The sequence below is a fragment of the Populus euphratica genome, unplaced genomic scaffold (genome assembly GCF_000495115.2).
Source record: "Populus euphratica unplaced genomic scaffold, PopEup_1.0 scaffold89.1, whole genome shotgun sequence".
Lineage (NCBI taxonomy): Eukaryota > Viridiplantae > Streptophyta > Magnoliopsida > Malpighiales > Salicaceae > Populus > Populus euphratica.
Genome location: NW_011499970.1, coordinates 432,403 through 452,186, shown reverse-complemented (window position 1 = coordinate 452,186; position 19,784 = coordinate 432,403). Strand labels below are relative to the sequence as shown.

Below are 19,784 nucleotides of genomic sequence, written 5' to 3'. Positions count from 1 at the left end.
CTTACTAGATTTAGATTTTTTTGAGATTGTTGTATATAATGTTTTTTAAAGTGTTTTGTTTAAAAATATATTAAAAATATTAAAAAAATATTTTTCTTTATATTAATATATTAAAATAATTAAAAATAGTAAAAAAATAAAAAAATATTAATTTGAAGAATTTTAAAAAGAAATTCAAAATTTTAAAAATTCAATTACATTTTCAAACGGTGTTTTAGTGTGTGTTACACTTTAGTTACAAATTTGTTTGTGTTTTGAATTTTTGTTTTTGCTTGAAAATGGTTTTTTAATATGATCAGGTTTTTTTAATATGTTAATGGAAAAATATTTTTTTAAAATAAAATTATTATTTTAATATATTTTAAAATAAAAAATATTTTAAAAATCATATTTTTCTAAAGTTATTGGGCGACACACCATAGACTTATACAAGTCTATGGTGGGAGGGTAACTCCTATAATAATTATTTTCCCATCTTTCTTGTGAGTTAGTTTATTTTTTTAAAATATTTTTTAGTTAAAAATATTTTTTTTATATTTTATTTTTTAATATAAATATATAAAAATAATTAAAAATAAGATGAGAAATAATTCAAAAATCACATTACTCTAGGAAGAAGCTAAACGTAAAGCTATTCGATGCAAGAACCATGTACTTGGATTCCCTCTATTAATCTTCCACTGGATTAATTAACAATGATGTAATATGGACATCAAAGTTTACTTTTTTGGGCATCACAATCTGAATATAACGAAATGTGAGCAAATTCCATCAAAGTGTAAACCTAACTGCATACTTTCATGAAATAATAATAATAATAATAATAATAAATCAAACTATTGCTAAACAAAACAATAAATACAAGAATTAAAAAAAAAAGGGCCCATAATTCAAAATCTTGAAAAACCGTAAGAATAGGACACTTTTCCATATAACATTATTAAACAAATTCGTATATTTTATAAAAATTGAAATAACTTAAATGATTAAAGAAATAATAATATATAGGAACGTGTCTACCAGTAGTCTTGATCACTTGATAAAAACATCAGGTACTGGCCCAACAACAGTAAATCGGGCCGGTCAAAAAGTCCGCCACGTAAACACCCCTTCATTAACCATTGCAAACACCGAACACACGCCTCCTCCTCCTCCTCCCCCCCACCATTTCTCCTTCTGAGATCTCCAACCTTGACACCAAAAAATAACGCAAACACAAAAATGGGGTTAGGCTTGTTAGCTTCAAGGCTCATAAGACCCCAAAAAACCGCCGCCCGAAACCTCCTTCTACGCTGCATCGTGACTAAACCGGAGCTTCAATCGGCCGAACCCGCAACCACCCCACAACCTGATCTTCCACCACGAACACCACTAGGTGGTGCCAGAGTTCACTTTCCGAACCCGGACGATGCAATCGAAGTGTTTGTTGATGGGTATCCAGTGAAAATCCCGAAAGGGATGACAGTGTTACAAGCTTGTGAAGTTGCTGGTGTTGATATTCCGAGGTTTTGTTATCATAGTCGGTTGTCGATTGCTGGGAACTGTCGTATGTGTCTTGTTGAGGTGGAGAAGAGTCCTAAGCCTGTTGCTTCTTGCGCTATGCCTGCCCTTCCTGGTTAGGGCTTTAATTTTGTTTTTTGTTTGTTTTTATCTGGGTTTTTGATTTGGATAGTGAATTTGGTGGAAATGAGTGTCATTTGTTTTGATTGTTGTGTAAAGATTGGAGATTTATGGTTAGGATTTTGCCCTTTTGTGATTTGGGTTTTTTTAGAAGTGATTAGTTTTCTAATGTACTGTATTAGTTGAAATGAGAGATAATTTATGACTGTTTTTGATAGTTCACGTGGAATTTGGGGCTTCTGGTTTCGTCCTGTGATTTTTCTGATTTTAAGTAGAAGATGGGATGTTGGACTTTTTTTAGGTTCTTATGTTTTTTGTCATTTGGGTTTTGATTTGGATGGTGAATGTGGTGGAAACTAGTGTAATTTCTGTGGATTTTGAGTGAAGTTTGGATTTTTTGTGGTTCATCTGGGGTTTTGTTTTAATTCATTTTGTAACGTGCGTTTTGAGTTTTTATGATTTCGTCGGGGGTTGAGTTCTTAATAGATTTATCTGGTGTTTAATTTGGTAAAAAAGTATTTAACTTGTTTGATTATTGATTGAAAAACTGATTTTTTTTTAATAATTAATGTTCTAGGCTTTGGCTTTATGTGATTTGGGTAGTTCTCTAATTTACTCTATTGGTAGATATAAATGGTAATTTACGATTCTGATTTCTGTGATTTTGATGGGTTTAATTAGCAATTGATGTTCTTGTGGCTTATTTGGATTTTCAATTTAGTTGTGGGTTTTGTTTACCAACAAAAAATGGGGTTTAATTTATGATATAATGTGTTATTTTTTAGAAACGGAAATTTTGTGGCTCATTCCAATGCTCAAAGTGTGACATTGGGGGGCCTAGACTCTGAAATACTTTAGTTGTTTAATATATTGAACATTCTATTCTTAATGGTTTTTGTTTTCTCCTATTCAAGGCTCGATGCATTATATTTTTATAGTTTGATGTTGTTCTTAAAGTTATTGTTTTCCTCATTTGCTTATTTCTCTAGAGGTTCTTGAAGGTGTCTATTATTTTGGCTCAGTTTTGTTTGGTTTACCTTTATAAAATTTTAGACGATCTCTCTGATTCTTTTCTTGTTTTATAGTTGTGACTCAGAGTAGTTGGTTTTAGTTTCTTGCAGTTTCTCCAGCAGAAAATTTTGATTTGATTTAATTATGATAGATTTGATGTTTCTTGTTTTTGATTTCTTTTTTTGCTCTCAATGTCCGTGCTTCTGATTTATTTGCTACTTTAAACAAAAAACTTTATCATTTGTGCATATGATTTATCCTAATTTTATGATATGCATTGTATTTGCAAATGCATTTTGATTTGCTTATATGGTCATAAGAAACGTTGATTTTATGATGCAAGTTCTTATGAACTTGCACGTTTCCTTTGATTTTCCCTTTTTTTTTGAAGAAACGTTGATTTTATGATGCAAGTTCTTATGAACTTGCACATTTCCTTTTCTTTTCCCTTTTTTTTTTTAATAATTTTTGCTTAGTATCTTAGACAGCTTAGTGTTCTTAATTTGATGGTTGAGGTTTCAGAATTGCTTAGTTAAGAATTTGTATCCTCCTTTGTGCTTGTTTTATTTCTTAATTATATTTTATTTATCAGATGGTTTATATTGTAGGAATGAAGATTAAGCCAGACACACCTGTGGCAAAGAAAGCAAGAGAAGGGGTTATGGAATTTTTGTTGATGAATCACCCATTGGATTGTCCAATTTGTGATCAAGGTGGAGAGTGTGATCTTCAAGATCAGAGTATGGCATTTGGATCTGATCGCGGCCGGTTCACTGAAGTGAAGCGATCAGTTGTTGATAAGAATCTTGGCCCTCTGGTTAAGACCGTTATGACTCGTTGCATCCAGTGTACAAGGTTTGATTCTGAAATCATTTTTCCATCAATTATATGAACATGATTATTTCAAACTATTAAATGTTTGTTTTGGGCAAGTAGTGCTAAATGTGAGAATATTTATATGCATATTCTGCATGGCAACAATTTGACTTTAGGACCACGATGCAATTACTTCTGTGTAGCCTTTTTATTTAGGACAGTTTCTTTCAGATTTGCTTCTCCATGCCGCAAAGAGTGATCAAATCTTGTCTGTGAATCCTTTTCTATTTCCCCCATTTGTTATTATATCTATATATATATATATATATAGATATATATATATATATATATATATATATATATTCTGTTTTGATGAATGATGCACCAAGACCTTGCTAGGGTTTGAATCCCAGGCTTTGTCACTATGATCAAGGTTATAAGAGATTACTTGGCACAAATTAGGTTAGGCTCCACTTTGTGTTTTCATGCTTGATTTTTGATCTCTAGCTTCATTCTTACACTTAAAGAAGTGGAAGCTAGTTTAATCTTTGTGATTGTTCTGACTTATCCAGAAATACTATTCCTGTACAATCTTATGATATCATGTTATTGTCCTGTTTTCTGCATGCATCTCCTTTTATATCTTGTAGTTTGTATTTTCTTGCTTTTGCCACCTCTCCCTCTTCTAGTTATATTTGGAAGCAGTTTATGCTGGATGTCCCAAATTGATGAATGGGATAATTCCTAAAATAGTCCTGCCTGCCATGGAAAGACTTCTATCATTTACCCTTTTTTATGATTAACTGATTGGAAGCCAGCAAGTTTTCTCTATTTTGCTTTAACCAACTTATTTTGTCTTGGATAATCATTCATGTACTTAACTTGTTAGTTCATTTTAGCATTTGATATGTTGGTTGATTAGGTGTTAAAGATCTGTTGATTTATTTTCACTCTAGTGTTGTGATGTGATGAAGTTAGGTTGTGTGCTGTGGGTTATTGTGGTAAAAATGAGTCTTTGATGTAATTGCAAATGATGCAATATTGGCAATGGTTAAAGTTACAGTTGATTGCTGTGTAATTTTCCATCAACCTTTTCTTTCTATCTGTTAGCACTTATAAATCTTGGTTGTAGTTTTGTGCACACTGTACTATCTTTTGATGCAAACTAATTTATTCTTTTGTTGACCCACAGGTGTGTGAGGTTTGCCACAGAAATTGCCGGGGTTCAGGATCTTGGCATGTTAGGTCGTGGCAGTGGAGAAGAAATTGGAACTTATGTTGAAAAACTTATGACAAGTGAACTATCTGGAAATGTGATAGATATCTGTCCTGTGGGAGCCCTTACCTCAAAACCTTTTGCATTTAAAGCTCGAAATTGGGAGTTGAAAGGTACAGAGACCATTGATATCACTGATGCAGTTGGATCCAACATCCGGATTGATAGCAGAGGTCCAGAGGTCATGCGCATCACTCCACGGTTGAATGAGGTAGATTCCCTGAACTGTGGTGTGTTGTTTTCTTTATTTTTCAGATAGTTTATTGGTTGGTCTAACCAAAGCATCAAATTGCTTCCTTCTGAAAGCAAATTTGTCCCGTGCTTTGAAAGGGTCATAATTTTCCATGAAGAGGAAATAATGCTATTTTTTCATATTTGACAATTAGGTCTACTAGTGGTTTTGCATTGTATCCATCTGCTGATGTTGACAAGGGTGTTGTGAGCCTATAAATGTTAAACTATATAATATACAACAATTTACCTGTATATTTTCTATTGCTAGGGAATAAATGTATCAATGGCTTAATTGTAGCGTTCTACAAGTAGGCTGCTGTGTTTATTGTGGTTTAATGTTACACAATATAAGTTATTGTTATGTTAGATGTGCTGTTTCGGTTCATGAAGGATTATCAGGTCCATTTAACTTGTTTCATTCAACAGAATGATTTGGGGTTGTATGGCTTTAATTTCTATCAAGTGAATCACTTTGGAGGCAATCTAGCTTGTGTATTTTACTTAGTTTAATCAATGGGTGGTTTTAGTGTTTTTGGTGTACGAGACTTCAAGGGTGCCTGCTCATGATTCTGGACTGGCATATTTCAGGATATAAATGAAGAATGGATATCTGACAAAACTCGGTTTTGCTATGATGGTTTAAAGAGGCAGAGGCTAAATGATCCTATGATTCGCGGTGCAGATGGGCGCTTTAAGGCTGTGAGCTGGCATGATGTCTTAGCTGTGGTTGGTGAGATTGCTCATCAAGTTAAGCCAGAGGAAATGGTGGGCATTGCTGGTAAACTATCTGATGCTGAATCCATGATGGCTCTGAAAGATTTCTTAAACAAAATGGGATCAAATAATGTCTGGTGTGAAGGAAATGGCCCTAGTCCAAATGCTGATCTACGATCTGGATATATTATGAACAGTGGCATTAGTGGTCTTGAGAATGCAGATGTTTTCCTCTTGGTTGGAACCCAGGTAATCTCATTGACATTTTCAATCATTTGCAGAATTGAATTCTTGGATTACAGCCACTATATCATTGAATGTGACTTCACGACTATGAACTTGTCTTCTGCGGGTATGATGTCTTGAATTTGTTCCTTGCATTTGTACACTCCTTCACACTTTTTCATTGCCACAATGACTTTGAAGTAATCTTGTTTACAACATGTTTGGATTGATTGGGACTATTGGTCATGTAATCTCATAATTCATTTAATGAATTGTCAGCCAAGGGTAGAAGCTGCCATGGTAAATGCCAGAATCCGCAAGACAGTTCGAGGAAGTAATGCAAAGGTTGCTTATGTTGGCCCTCCCACTGATTTCAACTATGATTGTGAGCATCTAGGCACCGGTCCTGAAACTCTAACTGAAATTGCAGAGGGTCGTCACCCCTTCTGCTCGACACTTTCAAATGCCAAAAATCCAGCCATCATCGTTGGTGCTGGACTCTTTGAGAGATCGGACAAGGATGCAATTTTCTCTGCTGTTGAAGTCATAGCGAAAAATGGGAATGTTGTACGACCTGATTGGAATGGTTTCAATGTGTTGCTTCTCAATGCTGCCCAAGCTGCAGCCCTTGACCTTGGACTTGTGCCAGAATCAAGCCAAAGTATTGAGAGTGCCAAGTTTGTGTATCTGATGGGTGCTGATGATGTGGATTTGGAAAAGCTTCCAAATGATGCCTTTGTTGTATATCAGGGGCACCATGGGGACCGTGGTGTGTATCGTGCCAATGTAATTCTACCGGCATCAGCATTCAGTGAGAAGGAAGGGACGTATGAAAACACAGAAGGGTGTACGCAGCAGACTTTGCCTGCAGTTCCAACAGTTGGTGATGCCAGGGATGACTGGAAGATAATTCGTGCTCTTTCTGAGGTAGCGGGGGTGCAGTTGCCCTACGATACAGTTGGGGCCATCCGATCCCGGATTAAGACAGTTGCACCAAACCTCCTGAGCGTGGAAGAAAGAGAGCCAGCTACCTTTTGGGCTTCATTGAAGCCTGATGTCACTAAGAAGATGAGTTCAACTCCTTTCGAAGCTGCTATAGACAATTTCTATATGACTGATTCTATTACCAGGGCATCAAAAATAATGGCTCAATGCAGTGCACTGCTGCTAAAGAAGTGACTTCTGGATTTTTGATCTTTTTAATAAAATTGCAAATTCACTCTTCTATGTACCTCTTCATTCAAGCCGTGCAAGGCCTTGTTTGGCAAATGGTCTAGCTTCTGGAACATCGGAAGTACATCCAATAAGGCAATTTTTAGATTCTGTTTATTTCACTGTAACATGTCCTTGAATTAAATAGCATTTCCCTGTAAACGTTGGGTGTGTAAGATGTGAGACTTCACTGTTTGTGTTGCTTGGATTTTAGAATATGTTCCAGTTTGCGGCAGCTCTGCTTCTGTTCACCAATCATATCTAATAAAGAGACCCTTGAGAGTACATTTATTTCTCGTTTTTATTCTCTGTACACGGTGAACTGGTATAGGTAAGAGTGCCAATAGTCTCGGCTCATTCCCTGGTAAACTCATTGTAGGTAAGATGTTTTTGTTGACTTTAGTTGAAATCCATGTAGTTTCCCTTCAGTATTAAGTAGCCCTGAATACGGGTTCTTTTGCTCGTATAAATGAAAACATGATTGAAATTAATAGAACTTGAAAGAATTTATTTGTATTGGTGCTGGCTTGTGGTTTTTTTAAAACATGTACGAAGGTCTTAGCTTTCCATGGCGAAACACATCTAGGTTGTCCTTTCAAGTTTATACATGTCTAGGCTTGACTATGTTGGTCTTTCCCTATTTTTATTTTTTAAAAATATTTTAAAATAAAATCCTTTTCTAAATATAATACTTACAATAGTATTTTAAAAAACATGTGCTGACACCATAAGAATAAATATTTTTAATGGTAATAATTACTTTATGTATAATTAAATATGAATGTACATAATTTTCTATTAAAAATTCTCATGAATATTCAATTAGAGTAAAATATCTATTTTTTTTAATTGTGAAGTTTTTATGCATTTTTATTTAAATTAATTATTCTTTTATTTTTTTATACATTCACGTAAAAATTATCAAGATTTATTTATATTTTATTTTTTTATTTAAACTTGCTTTTCATGATAAGTTTTTACTACACAAGGCATGTTATAAATAAATAAAAATATTCTTATACTAGAATGAAATAAATAAACAAAGTAGTGGTTTTAACTAGAGATACTTTTGGCAAAAAAATCATAATAAAAAAACTGTGCACATCACAATTTTGTCTCAACAATTTCTTGAAAAAAAAAAAACCTTTTTTGCATCCATGTCCTCTTTGAATTTAGACTTAAAATTTTTCTTGAAGCTTTACGGTTTGAAATCCATGCAAACAAAATTTAATCAATGAAAAAGGCAGGAGGCGAGCCCCAAGATAGTTGAATTATGAACATAAACAATCGAAGAAGATAAAATTACAATTGAGAGAATGCAGACAATTGAGAGAATGCAGGAGCCCAACCATATGACAAATAAACATCAAAATCGATTCACTCTCAAGTGGACTTCATGCTACTCTAAGATCTAGCAGAAAACTTCGACATCCAGAAATTTGCATTTGCTCGAGCTATGGACATCATCTCCTTCTGTTTGAAATAAGTATTCAGTGTCAGAAGAGAAGGCCTGAATTAGGAAGTGAAAGAGCCTCTGGGGTCGAAGAAATCCTGCTGGCAGGACTCAGATTTTGTCTCCTCGTAATTGTTCTTCTTAATCTTCCAATCCCAGCCAAATCTGTTCTTCCAATTTCCAAAGCTTTGGGATTCGGAGGCGTATACAAACCCATCCACATACTTCTGCTTCCATATATCATTGCTCGAACACAAACTCTGCTGCTTTGAATTTATGCATGCACTGTCACGGCATCTGTGGCAGGAAGAAATCCCAAATCTCGAGCTTTAAATCTGATGACAGGCTCATAAAGCAAGGTGGAAGAGTCTCACCAGTCCTCTCGGAAAGTTGTATGGACAATGGCATAACATGCTGATCCTTCGAGGCTTTCCAAAACTCGTTAACTTCGCTCATCCTGTCGTTCTCAAGACAATTTGTCTGCAACAAATCCAAAACTTGGGAAATCTATTCTGATCGAAAGTCAGATACAACTATGTCCTGCTCCCGGCCGAAGACCCTGAAACTACAGCACCATTATTGATCAACCTCCTTGTATTCAAAACAATTGATTCAGAAACATCCTGGCCTGTGAGAGGTTCTTTGCTCGTATATTGAGGAGTGTATTAGGTGATAAGAGTGAGTTCTCAACCTCTTGGTTGTTTCTGTTCATGAAGCTTTCTTGGAGTCTGGTCTTGTTGGATTCGATCCTGTATCTAGAACACCTGTTGATGGACTTCAATTCCCAGAAGAGTTTAAACTCTATTGAAAAACAAATTCTATTATAATTCCTCCTTTCTCTTATTAACATGTTTTCTTGAATTTTTTTTTATTTGTAGTCAATCCATATTTTTACCTGATTATTAAGTTATTTTTAAATATATTAAATTATTTGAATCACATAAAAATAACTTTAATATAATTTAATTTAAAATATGAGTTAGAAAGATATAACTAATTTTGATCAAACAGGCAAAGTAGCTTTAATACGTTATTTATAACAATCAGACTTTCATGAAGATATAATGAAGAGCTCCATGCAAACACAAAAGTACAAAATAGCTATTTTAAAACTGTTTTGAAGGTTACTTTGGATCTTTAAGTACCTATCATGTGATTTATGGATACTATCTAATAATAAGAAATATATATATAAAAAATTCTTTCTATATACATTCGAACCACTGTTGGTTATATTTATTTTTATCGGAAATCGAAGAAGCTATACAAGGGTTTTGCCAAGCCTGCTTAGTCAGATCAGTAAATTTCAAGGTTAATTTGCTGAGCGATTGTAATAACAATACCAAAAAGTTTCTAATAACCTGAATAATCATTTTTATGTTTAAGAAATTTTTTACTATCAAGTGTAATGTCAAAATTTAACCTTTTGCTTTTTAGAGATTACCTGTTCGAGTCCTACAAATCTCAAAACTATCGAAAAGTTATATAATTATTAATTTCAGAACCCGTAAAATTAATCGAGACACGTGCAAATTAACGGAAGACCTACGTTAATCTTGAAAAGAAAAGGATTTGAACCTAGGAAATTAAGAATGAAACAAACTTCCTTGACTAGCAAGACGACTCATTGAGATTTCCATAAACGTCAACTTAATAACTTGATATATTAGCTTGATTTAATCATTGAGATCCCTACTTCATAGTTCCAGAAGAAATTGGAGAGCATTCAACAACAACTACTCCCATAAAAAGAAATACGATCTGCGCAGCCGCCAGTGTTAGTGAAAATGCCTCAAAGTCTGCTAATAGTTCAAGGCTAATGCCATTTTCCCCTATCAGTGATGTTAAACCTGTTTATTTTCTTTAACCCATCTCTGTAAAGATGGTATAATTATGTTTGCGAATCTAACATCTTGCATGGTGTGAACTCCAGCGGGTCTGAACCTTGATCCAGTTAATAAAAAAATTTATGGACAGGGCAAGTTTAATAATAATGATTTTAAGAGGGACTGGGATGATAAGGTAGCTAGGTTGTGTATTTCTGAACGTCGAATTTATTTTCATATATTAATATAATTGATTCATTCACTATAATGTTTTTTGTTTGTAACCTTCTTATCACGTATATATGGTATTATCTCTATGGTGGTATCTATAAAATAATGTCATTGTGCTCTTTAAAGCCCCGTGATTAATCTAATTTTTCCAATTTGACCACCTCATTAAAGAAAATGTTTCAATTTAGTCCCTGAAATCACACTACGTTAGATTCAACAACCAACTAACTAAAACCAGAAAGCCCGCCCTTTTAAAATTTCAGTCCTTCCCTTCAAATGATTCAAATCAGCTCTTCTTCAAGAAACTCTCCATTTTTAAGAATCTTTCAAGAATGGCCTCCACTACTTCATCGCCACTACCTCAGGATTCAGCTACACCGCCATCGATGTCCCTGCCTTCGCTCTTGAGGGCCAAACTCCGTCCGACCCAAGGAAACCCAAATTCAGCCATAAACTGGTCACCACCACCAACATCAAGACTAAGGCCACCATCATTGGGCTCACAGAGGTCACCATTACTTTCACAGCCGACGCAGTCATCCCTGAATTCAACTAGGGACTATCTCAGAAGTAAAGCCATGGAAATCCTGGAATCACCAGATACCTTACCTCTTACTTGTCTTATTGAAGAGCTTAACTTCCCTGAAACCTCCACTGATTTAATGTATGCCCAAAACCTCTTGAATTACCTTAAAAACAATTACCTTACGTCCTTCTGTTTTTGCCTTGTTTATTTCTATAAGACTTGCGGCTCTGAATTTGGAAACTGCAAGGAGTATGCCTTTGATATTCTATGCCAGATTCTTACAAAAGATAAGGAAGGACCTTGTCCAGAAACCTCTTTCTTGGATAAAGAAATCAAATCTGCAATTCTTGATTTTTTGAATACAGAGAGTTCAATAAAGAATTTGAATAAGATTCGCGATTTTGTCGCCAAGATTGCCACTAAAGAAGTAAGACTTGGAAATGATTGGCCTGAGCTTCTTGAGTTTGTTTATGAATCTTTGGATTCTGATTCTGAAGAAAAAGTGAAGTATGCTGTTTCTTTGCTTTATAAGTTGATTCCGCATTGTGCTGTCGAAGATCTTGTTGTTAGTCCCGATTCCTTTTATGATAGTTTAGTGGATATATTTGATTCTGATTATATGAGTTTAGAGGTACAGGTTGAGGCAGTTCTGACCTCAAATCGTTTTCTCTTGTACTGGACGAATCGATCGAACCATGATAGGTATAGTGTCCTTATGATTCAAATGGTGGAGACCATTTCCACTCTGGTTGAGCATAAATCAGACAAAGATGTACAGGCGGTAGTTAAGGAATTGACTGTGTTGACAAAGGAGAAGCCATGGACTTTGAGTAGCCACTTTGATTATGTAGTTCTATCTGTGCTTAGGATCCTAGGTGAAGTCGAACTCCAAGACAAAACAAGAATTCTTGCACTAGAATTTGTGATTGCTTTGGCTGAAGAAAGAGTTCAGGGTCGACAGATGTTGCTAGGATCGCAACTCGCAATCCCAAAGTTTCTTGAGAAGATTTTGCTTCTGCTAGCAAATTTGAAAGATGACTCAGAATGGGGAACTGCGGAGAGTGATACACATAATCTGCATTCGGTAAGGTGCTTGGATAGAATTGTAGCCGCCTTAGGTGGGGAAGTTCTTATGAGGTATTTCCCCCGATTATTTGCAATTAATTTTTGTGCTGAAGATTGGCAGAGCCGCCACGCTGCGGTTCTTTCCCTTGGCATTGTTGCAGAGAGATGCTCAAGTCTAAAGGTCTCAGATTATTTCTCCTTTTCCATTCCAATGTTTTGTCATTGGTTCTAATTCTTGTGGCTTTATTGGACTTCAAAATCATCCCTGAGGTTTCTATATTTTGCAGGAGTCGAAACACAGTTGGGATCAAATGGCAGGAAGAATTATAAGAAGTGTCAAAGAAGACATACACCCTTGTGTGCGTTTGACAGCTTTATATACAATTAAACAATTTTCCAAGAATTTGAAACCTGAATTTCAAGACCAGTATCGCGACCAAGTTCTTCCTGCATTAACTAAAGCCATGGATGATTTCAATTATCCCCGCGTTCAGGTACTTCGATTCCTGAAGTAGTTAATCCTGGCTTAATCTTGTATTATCAGTATCCTTTTGCCATCTTGCCTATAGATTTTATGTCCTTGATTCTTCATATTTTACTTATTATATCCTCTCAGGTGCAAGCTTATTCAGCATTGTTTGAATTCACATCGAACTGCACTCCAAGTATTCTAAATCCTTACCTAAAAGAAATTGTCACCAAATTGCTCGAAGAATTAAGGGTATATTATCTTAAATACAATTCATTCTACTGTATGCACCCCTGTTTATAATTCATTTTGGCACTAATGCAGGAAGAAAAGCACATGATCAAGGGTGAAACTTTAAAAGTATTGTCAGCAGTTGCTTATTCATCACAGGTACTTCTTGATAGTTTCTTAATCGAAGTTTTATTTTTCTTACATTTCATTTATCCTTTTATTTTGACACTGTAGGATCAGTTTGCGGAGTATTACAGTACTGTCATGCCTTACCTTAAGGTTATAATGATGACTGCGAAAAAAGAACATGATCACAACCTTCTTGCAAATTCCGTGGATTGCATCACTATGGTTTGGATGGCTGTAGGAAAGGAGAAGATCAGAGATGATACTGATATGGTAATTGTCAATAAAGTTTTTAAGAATAGACCACCTGAAGTCAGCCTGTAACCCAAACAGATGGGGTCAGCAAGGCCAAATGTTCTGTAATTGTGAGATCATTGCCTCACTAACTGTTTGGTATCTCATACAAGGTTGTGAAAATGCTTATCTCTTTACAAAGATCTGAATTAGAGGCAAATGATCCAATGAGATGTCAGCTGTTGCAAGTATGTTAATGTTACTTCTTCGATTTCATTTGAAACATAAACGCAGTACTTTCATTTATACCTGCTTTTTATCTAACACAAATCAATAACCATGTTTCAGGCATGGGCCAGACTGGGGAAATGCTTGGGAAGAGAATTCAAACCTTATATGAGTGTCTCCATTCCTCGTTTGCTCAGGTCTGCTAAAATTGGATCATATGTCCTTATACCTGAGAATCCTGACAATGTTGAAGAATCAGACGGAAGGTTGGCTTTTAAGATGAAAATTTTTCTTCATTCCTAATATGCATATGTTATAAGTAAATTTCTTTTCTTATTCCTGATTTTTTATACTTGTAGAAACAATGCTTCAATGGAATAAGCTTACTCTGAAATAGAGAAATCTTTTCTTTTAGCTTTATGCTTTCAGAAGAAATTATTTTAACAATAAGATAGCAACATTTGGTGTTTCGAATAATGATCTGATATTATGATTTTTAGCCCTTTCCTTTTGCTGAGGGATATATGATTTTTACAGTATCAGGGCCCTGATTCTTGGAGAACGAAAGATATGGATCAAGACTAAGGTCCTGGAGGAGAAAGTAGCAGCTTGTAAAGGGCTGTATTTACTTGCTGATGAGTTGAAGGAAGGACTTTCTGTATGGATCGAAGAGGTTAGTTATGTAGCACTTCATATGATTTTCCTTTCTTGAATCTCTTCAAACAAAACGTAAAAGGCTGTATATGTGTAGGTTGCTCAGACTTTAGTTCCATTTCTCAACTTTCAACTCAACGAAGAGATTCGAAGAGTTGCTGCTTCAGGTATTTATACATCAATGTTCCTTGACAAAGAAGGCACCATTTGAAGCATCAGAACCTAGATACGTGTAGCTTTCTAGTCATATATGCATTGCATAGTGTTTTGCTTAGAATTAATACAGTTTTTCCTTTGAAGTTAAATTCAAAATCTGAGCTTGTTATGAGAGTTTTCAGCTGTCCTAAACCTTGTTAAGCACCATTTATCCCATCTTAATTTCTCAATGTAAATTTTTTATTTATCAGGAATGCTCCTGCATCACTGACAGTAACAATTTAATTTTTTTGTGCTTCCACACTAGCCATGCCAGTGCTATTAAAATCATCTAAAGAAGCAAAACAAAAAGGGAATCTTGAATTGTCTGATGAATCACTTTTCGAGAAGTTATGTTCTGATGTGTTACCAGCTTTGGTAAAAGCACTAAGTAAGGTAATTTCTATCTGGAAATGACATTTTTTTTTAATCAAAGAAATGACTTTTTGTTAAGCTTCGCTGCCATTTAAGAAATTTGTAATTTGTAATTGCTATTGCTGAGTAGGAATCCTTGCCCGAAATTGCTGCAATAATTTTGGACTCATTGGAGGAATGCATGAAGGTCTGTATTGCTTTTAATAAATCTGTACTGCGTATAGCTGTCTATGATCTTACATCAGAAGAATTCAAATTGCATGTTTCTACTTTAATCATATTTTTTTTCCCTCTATATATCTTTCCAAGGATAATGATTCTGCTAATCGAATTCTTATGTTATAGCAAAATGCTGTTCGCGTACTAATGTGCTCTTTATCTTTCAGATGTCTGGACCTGTTCTAGATGAAGACCAGACTGACTTGTTCTTGAAGAAGATAATGAATGTTTTGAATTCAAGAAGCAAAGTAGGGGACATTGATGTAATAAAACAGACGTTACAAGAAGAACAAAAAGTTTATGACAAAGTCTGTAGTTTTTGTCATCTTTAATTAAATATGCCTTGCCGCTTATTTCAAATTTAATTATCTGTGCAGGTTCCTTGAAATGAGTTCTGTTTCTTGCCTTATGTTCATTTCTTGATGCAGGCCGTTGATTGTTTGGCCACTTTCATCAGAATACAGATGTCTTCTTTCACACCATTCCTCGGCAAGCTTTTGCCTTGCATACAACTTATGTGGGTGAGTTTAACCATTCATTTCTGCTCAGATTCTGTGATGCTAACTGATCTCAGTTTCATCCATAAAACTGTAGCATGAATGCTGCTTCTAGGCTACCCTGATGACTTTCCAATTCCGATCTAATTGTTTTCATTTTCCCTTGTTTCTTTGCCTTCAGGAAAAGGATAAAATAGCTAAAGAGCGAAGAACTGGCTTGCGCATATTTTGTGATGTTGCGAAGCAATTCCCAGAAGAAGCATTCAGGTAGAACACTTCGTTTTTATTGATTCAGCTTGTTATTTAAATGTGCTTAATACAATCTGATAAAACAGGCAGTACAATATTTGTCTTCTGTTTCTGTTTGAGGCATGCAAGGATAAGAACCCCGAAGTTCTAGAGGTTTATCTCCCACTCATGCCTGTAATGTTGGCACGCATTCATGTGGAGCATTTCTGATTCAAAATACTGTCGTTTCAGGTGGCTGTCCAGGCAATTGGGATATTTGCTGAGTTTGGTGGGTCTGCATTCAAGTCTCTTCTTAAAGGTTGCTTGTTATACTGCTTTCTGCTACATGAGTTAGTCCAGTGCAGTCTGTTACTGTAATAAATCACATCACTTTTCTCTTCGGCAGGGGCTTTTTATGCTTTGAAAGCGGTTATAGACCATCCTAAGGCGTTGCAGATAGAATATGTAATGGCCCATGATGCTGCTGTTTCTGCTCTAGGAAAGTTTTTGCAGTTCCATCGTGAAAAACTCAATGCGGCACAGGTATATATATACTTTTTTCCTATTCCCAGATCAATGGAAAAGGAAGCTTTTATGTTTTACCAAATGCGTACACATTTCATCTTCTACTCCCTTTTAGACTTTCCTTTTGGACTTATTGAAGCGATGCACGTATTGACAAGTTCAAGTCCAAGAAGAAAGACTGAACAAGTATAGAAGACTGAACAAGTAAAGCGAGCTTTCTGATGAAAATGAACATAATTTTGATCTGGTTCATTCCAACTTCTGATGAAAATGAACATAATTTTGATCTGTTTCATTCCAACTATTCCATTCTTCACTAGTAAGAAATTGGATTCGAACAATTAGCAGATTTACTAGAAGAAATACGGTATAATGGGTCAACTTGTTGTAATGTCCAAATTAGATCTAGAAGTTGTTGTTCAGGATTTTGCTTTAATTTCCTAGTTATTTTCATATTCTTTTCCTAGTTAGGTTTTAGAATTTTGATTTAATTAGGTTTTAATTAGTTTAGGTTAGTTTAGCATCTATTCAAACCATTTGTAAGTTATTTCAAGAAGAGTTGTTGGGATTATTGAATTTCAGAACATATTAAAACAGTGTTTTCTCTATGGTTTAGGTCTAGGGCTATAACCTTAAGACTCGTGAAACCCTAGTTCTTTCTTTCTCTTTCATTATACGTTGTGTCGCTGATCTTCAACAGGAGAGCATGTTATCAGTAAAACAGTAGCACACGCAAAGCTAGGAATTAATTTGTCCTTTGGAAAGCATATTATGGCCATTCTGTGAAGTTTGTTTCTCTATTTAACAGTTTTTAAAGACATGGTTAAGACATTTGCCGCTGGAAAATAATCTAAACGAGGCCAAAGTTGCGCATCATCAGCTTTGTTCACTAGTTGAAGTGTAAGTCAAAATTTTCATCACATGTTTGAAGTACAACTAGAAACAGTCAGTTATATTTTCCACTGATGGAGTATTTTTCTTATTTCATTTCAGGTCAGATGTGGAACTTCTTGGTCCCAAAAAGAAAAATCTTCACAAGATTGTTACTGTTTATGCCGAGGTACAGTCCAATAGTTCCATCCTTTGTTTAAAAACAGAAAATTGCTTAAATTTCTGTGAATTCTACTTATCATAGAGTAAGTCCCTTCTCTTTTTGTTCAGATCCTGTGGGCAGGTAAGAAGTTAGCAACTGAGGAAACTGTAAGCCAAATGATCAAGCAATTGGAACTTTACAGGAGAAGGTCAATCCCCTCTACCTGGAGATCCTTCATGTTATCCATGGAAAACCATCTGCGAAGGAAGTTGGAATCAAAATTATCATCCTAGATTTGTTATTTCTAGTCGTCAATGTTGTCTGTCCCACTTCGAAACCTTGGTGCTAATCAGCAAGTTTTCTCATTGCAGAATGTATATGAACTATTCTTATGTGCATTCACCCTTTTTGCCCTAACAGTTCCTGGAATGCATAAATCAAAGGAATAGATTGCTTATTCAATCACTTCTAATCTAAAAGAGGTACTCATTCTGATATTGAACATCTGCCAGAAAGAAAGAAACACGTGTCTTTGTCCATTGCTCTTATAACACCCACCGCGCCTATGTCAGAAAAGAAGCTCGAGGGCCCCATGACATAGAGTTGCCAGCATCCAAGGGCTAAAGTACCACGACTTTGTAATTTGACCACCTCATTAACGCAAATGCTTTAATCTAATCCCTGAATAAATGGACACCAAAAACAGTACATTTGAGACCCTCACTCTTCTTCTAAGTGATGATCAGCATGGATTTTGGCAAGAAACCTCCTTCGAGGATGAAAAAACTGAAACCTGCAATTCTTGATTGCCTTTATGCACAAGGCCAGAAAGGTTTTTGCCTAAAATTCACGATTTTGTAGCCAAGCTTGTCAAAAAGTAGTAATTGATCGAAATGAATGGCCTGAGCCTACTGAGTTTCTTTAGGAATCTTTGAATTCTAGATTGCCTGCAATTCTTGATTGCCTTTATACACAAGGCCAGAAAGGTTTTTGCCTAAAATTCACGATTTTGTAGCCAAGCTTGTCAAAAAGTAGTAATTGATCGAAATGAATGGCCTGAGCCTACTGAGTTTCTTTAGGAATCTTTGAATTCTAGATCCGAAGGGAAACTAAAGTGTGCACTTCATTTGCTTTGTAAGTTGATGCCACAATGCCATAATAGGTTGTTGAATATATTTGATTCTAAAATGAGCATGGAGGCATATGCTCAGGCAGTTCATAACTCAACTAATTTTATCTTGTACTGGAAAAATCGATCGAATTACTATAGGTACATTTCCCATTTGGATCAAATGGTGAATACCCTTTTCATTTCGGTCTATCATTATTCAGACCAATATGCACAAGTGGTGGTCAAGGAATCAAATTGATTTGGTTGGCAAAGAATAATTCATTGTCTCTAAGTACCCATTTTGATAATGTAGTTGAACTGTAGCGGAAAACCAGGCTCTTGCACTGGAATATGTAGTCATTTTAGCTGAAGAAAGATACCAGGATCGAGAATTCTACTCGAATTGCCACATTTTATCACGAAGTTCAATGAAAAGATGTTGTTTATGCTCGAAGTCATAAAAAATGAACCAGAATGTGAAACTGCATAGAGAGATGACAAGAATCAGGACTTGTCAAGATTTTCGGCTCATGGGAAGAAGACCTTGGCTAGAATTGCAGCTGCCCTGGGTGAGGAACAGGGTAAATTCTTAGAAAGTGCTTCCTTCAATCATCCCTGGGCTAATGTTGCTTATATGTGTTGCAGGCATGGAAACACGATTTGAATGATATGACAGCATTACTTACAGAAGTTGTCAATGAACATATCCACCCTCGCATTTGTTGGCAGCTCTAAATACAATTAAAGAATTTTCCAAGCATTTGAGCCTGGAATTTCCAAGAACAGTATCGTCGACAAGTGGTGCTCGCATTAACAAAGGCTGCTTTCTTAACCATGATCTCTTCTCTTTCAGTTGTCAGGACCAACTCTAGGCGAAGACCAAATCAACTTCTTCTAGGTAGAGATAATGAAGGTTCTCATAAACAGACCATCTCGTTCATGAAGCAAAATGGTGGACATTGACGCAAGAAAGCAAGAATTAGTAGAAGAGGAAAATCAGAAAGAAGAAATGTTTCTGACAAAGTCTGTAGTTTCTGTCATCTTTAACTGGACATGCTGCTTTTATACTCATTTCAGATTTAATTGTTTGTATATGTTCCTTGGAATGAGGTTTGCTTGTTGCCTTGTGTTTATTTCTTGATGCAGACTGCTGGTTGTATGGCCACTTTTATCAGCACTCACACGTATTTTTTTATTATTCTAGTTGGAATGAGAAAATATTATGAATTATATTTTAAAGTGTCATGTAATAGTTTAATTTTTTGAATTAAAATGGTTTTTATCAATATATTATAGTTTTATCAACCAAATATTAACAGCGTGTATTATAGAATAATAATATTTGAGGCCTCACCTAATATTTAAGCAATATGGGTGAGTTTATCTATTCTCGTCTAAATAATGCATAATGATCAAAATTTTCATCCGTTAAATTACGTTGTTGTATGGC

General features: G+C 35.3%; 1 protein-coding gene and 1 long non-coding RNA gene across 2 annotated transcripts; both read left to right on the top strand.

Moving 5' to 3' along the window:
- The first annotated feature begins 1,028 nt into the window (after nucleotides 1-1,028).
- LOC105139228 (NADH dehydrogenase [ubiquinone] iron-sulfur protein 1, mitochondrial) lies at nucleotides 1,029-7,404 on the top strand. Its single transcript, XM_011045601.1, has 5 exons — nucleotides 1,029-1,615; nucleotides 3,240-3,486; nucleotides 4,640-4,934; nucleotides 5,546-5,920; nucleotides 6,176-7,404. Exons 1-5 carry the CDS (start codon nucleotides 1,222-1,224, stop codon nucleotides 7,073-7,075), a joined length of 2,211 nt encoding a protein of 736 aa, XP_011043903.1. The 5' UTR covers nucleotides 1,029-1,221; the 3' UTR covers nucleotides 7,076-7,404.
- Nucleotides 7,405-18,630: 11,226 nt separating this feature from the next.
- LOC105139227 (uncharacterized) lies at nucleotides 18,631-19,111 on the top strand. Its single transcript, XR_844939.1, has 2 exons — nucleotides 18,631-18,903; nucleotides 18,980-19,111. It is a non-coding gene; the product is annotated as an uncharacterized LOC105139227 (long non-coding RNA).
- Nucleotides 19,112-19,784: the final 673 nt, after the last annotated feature.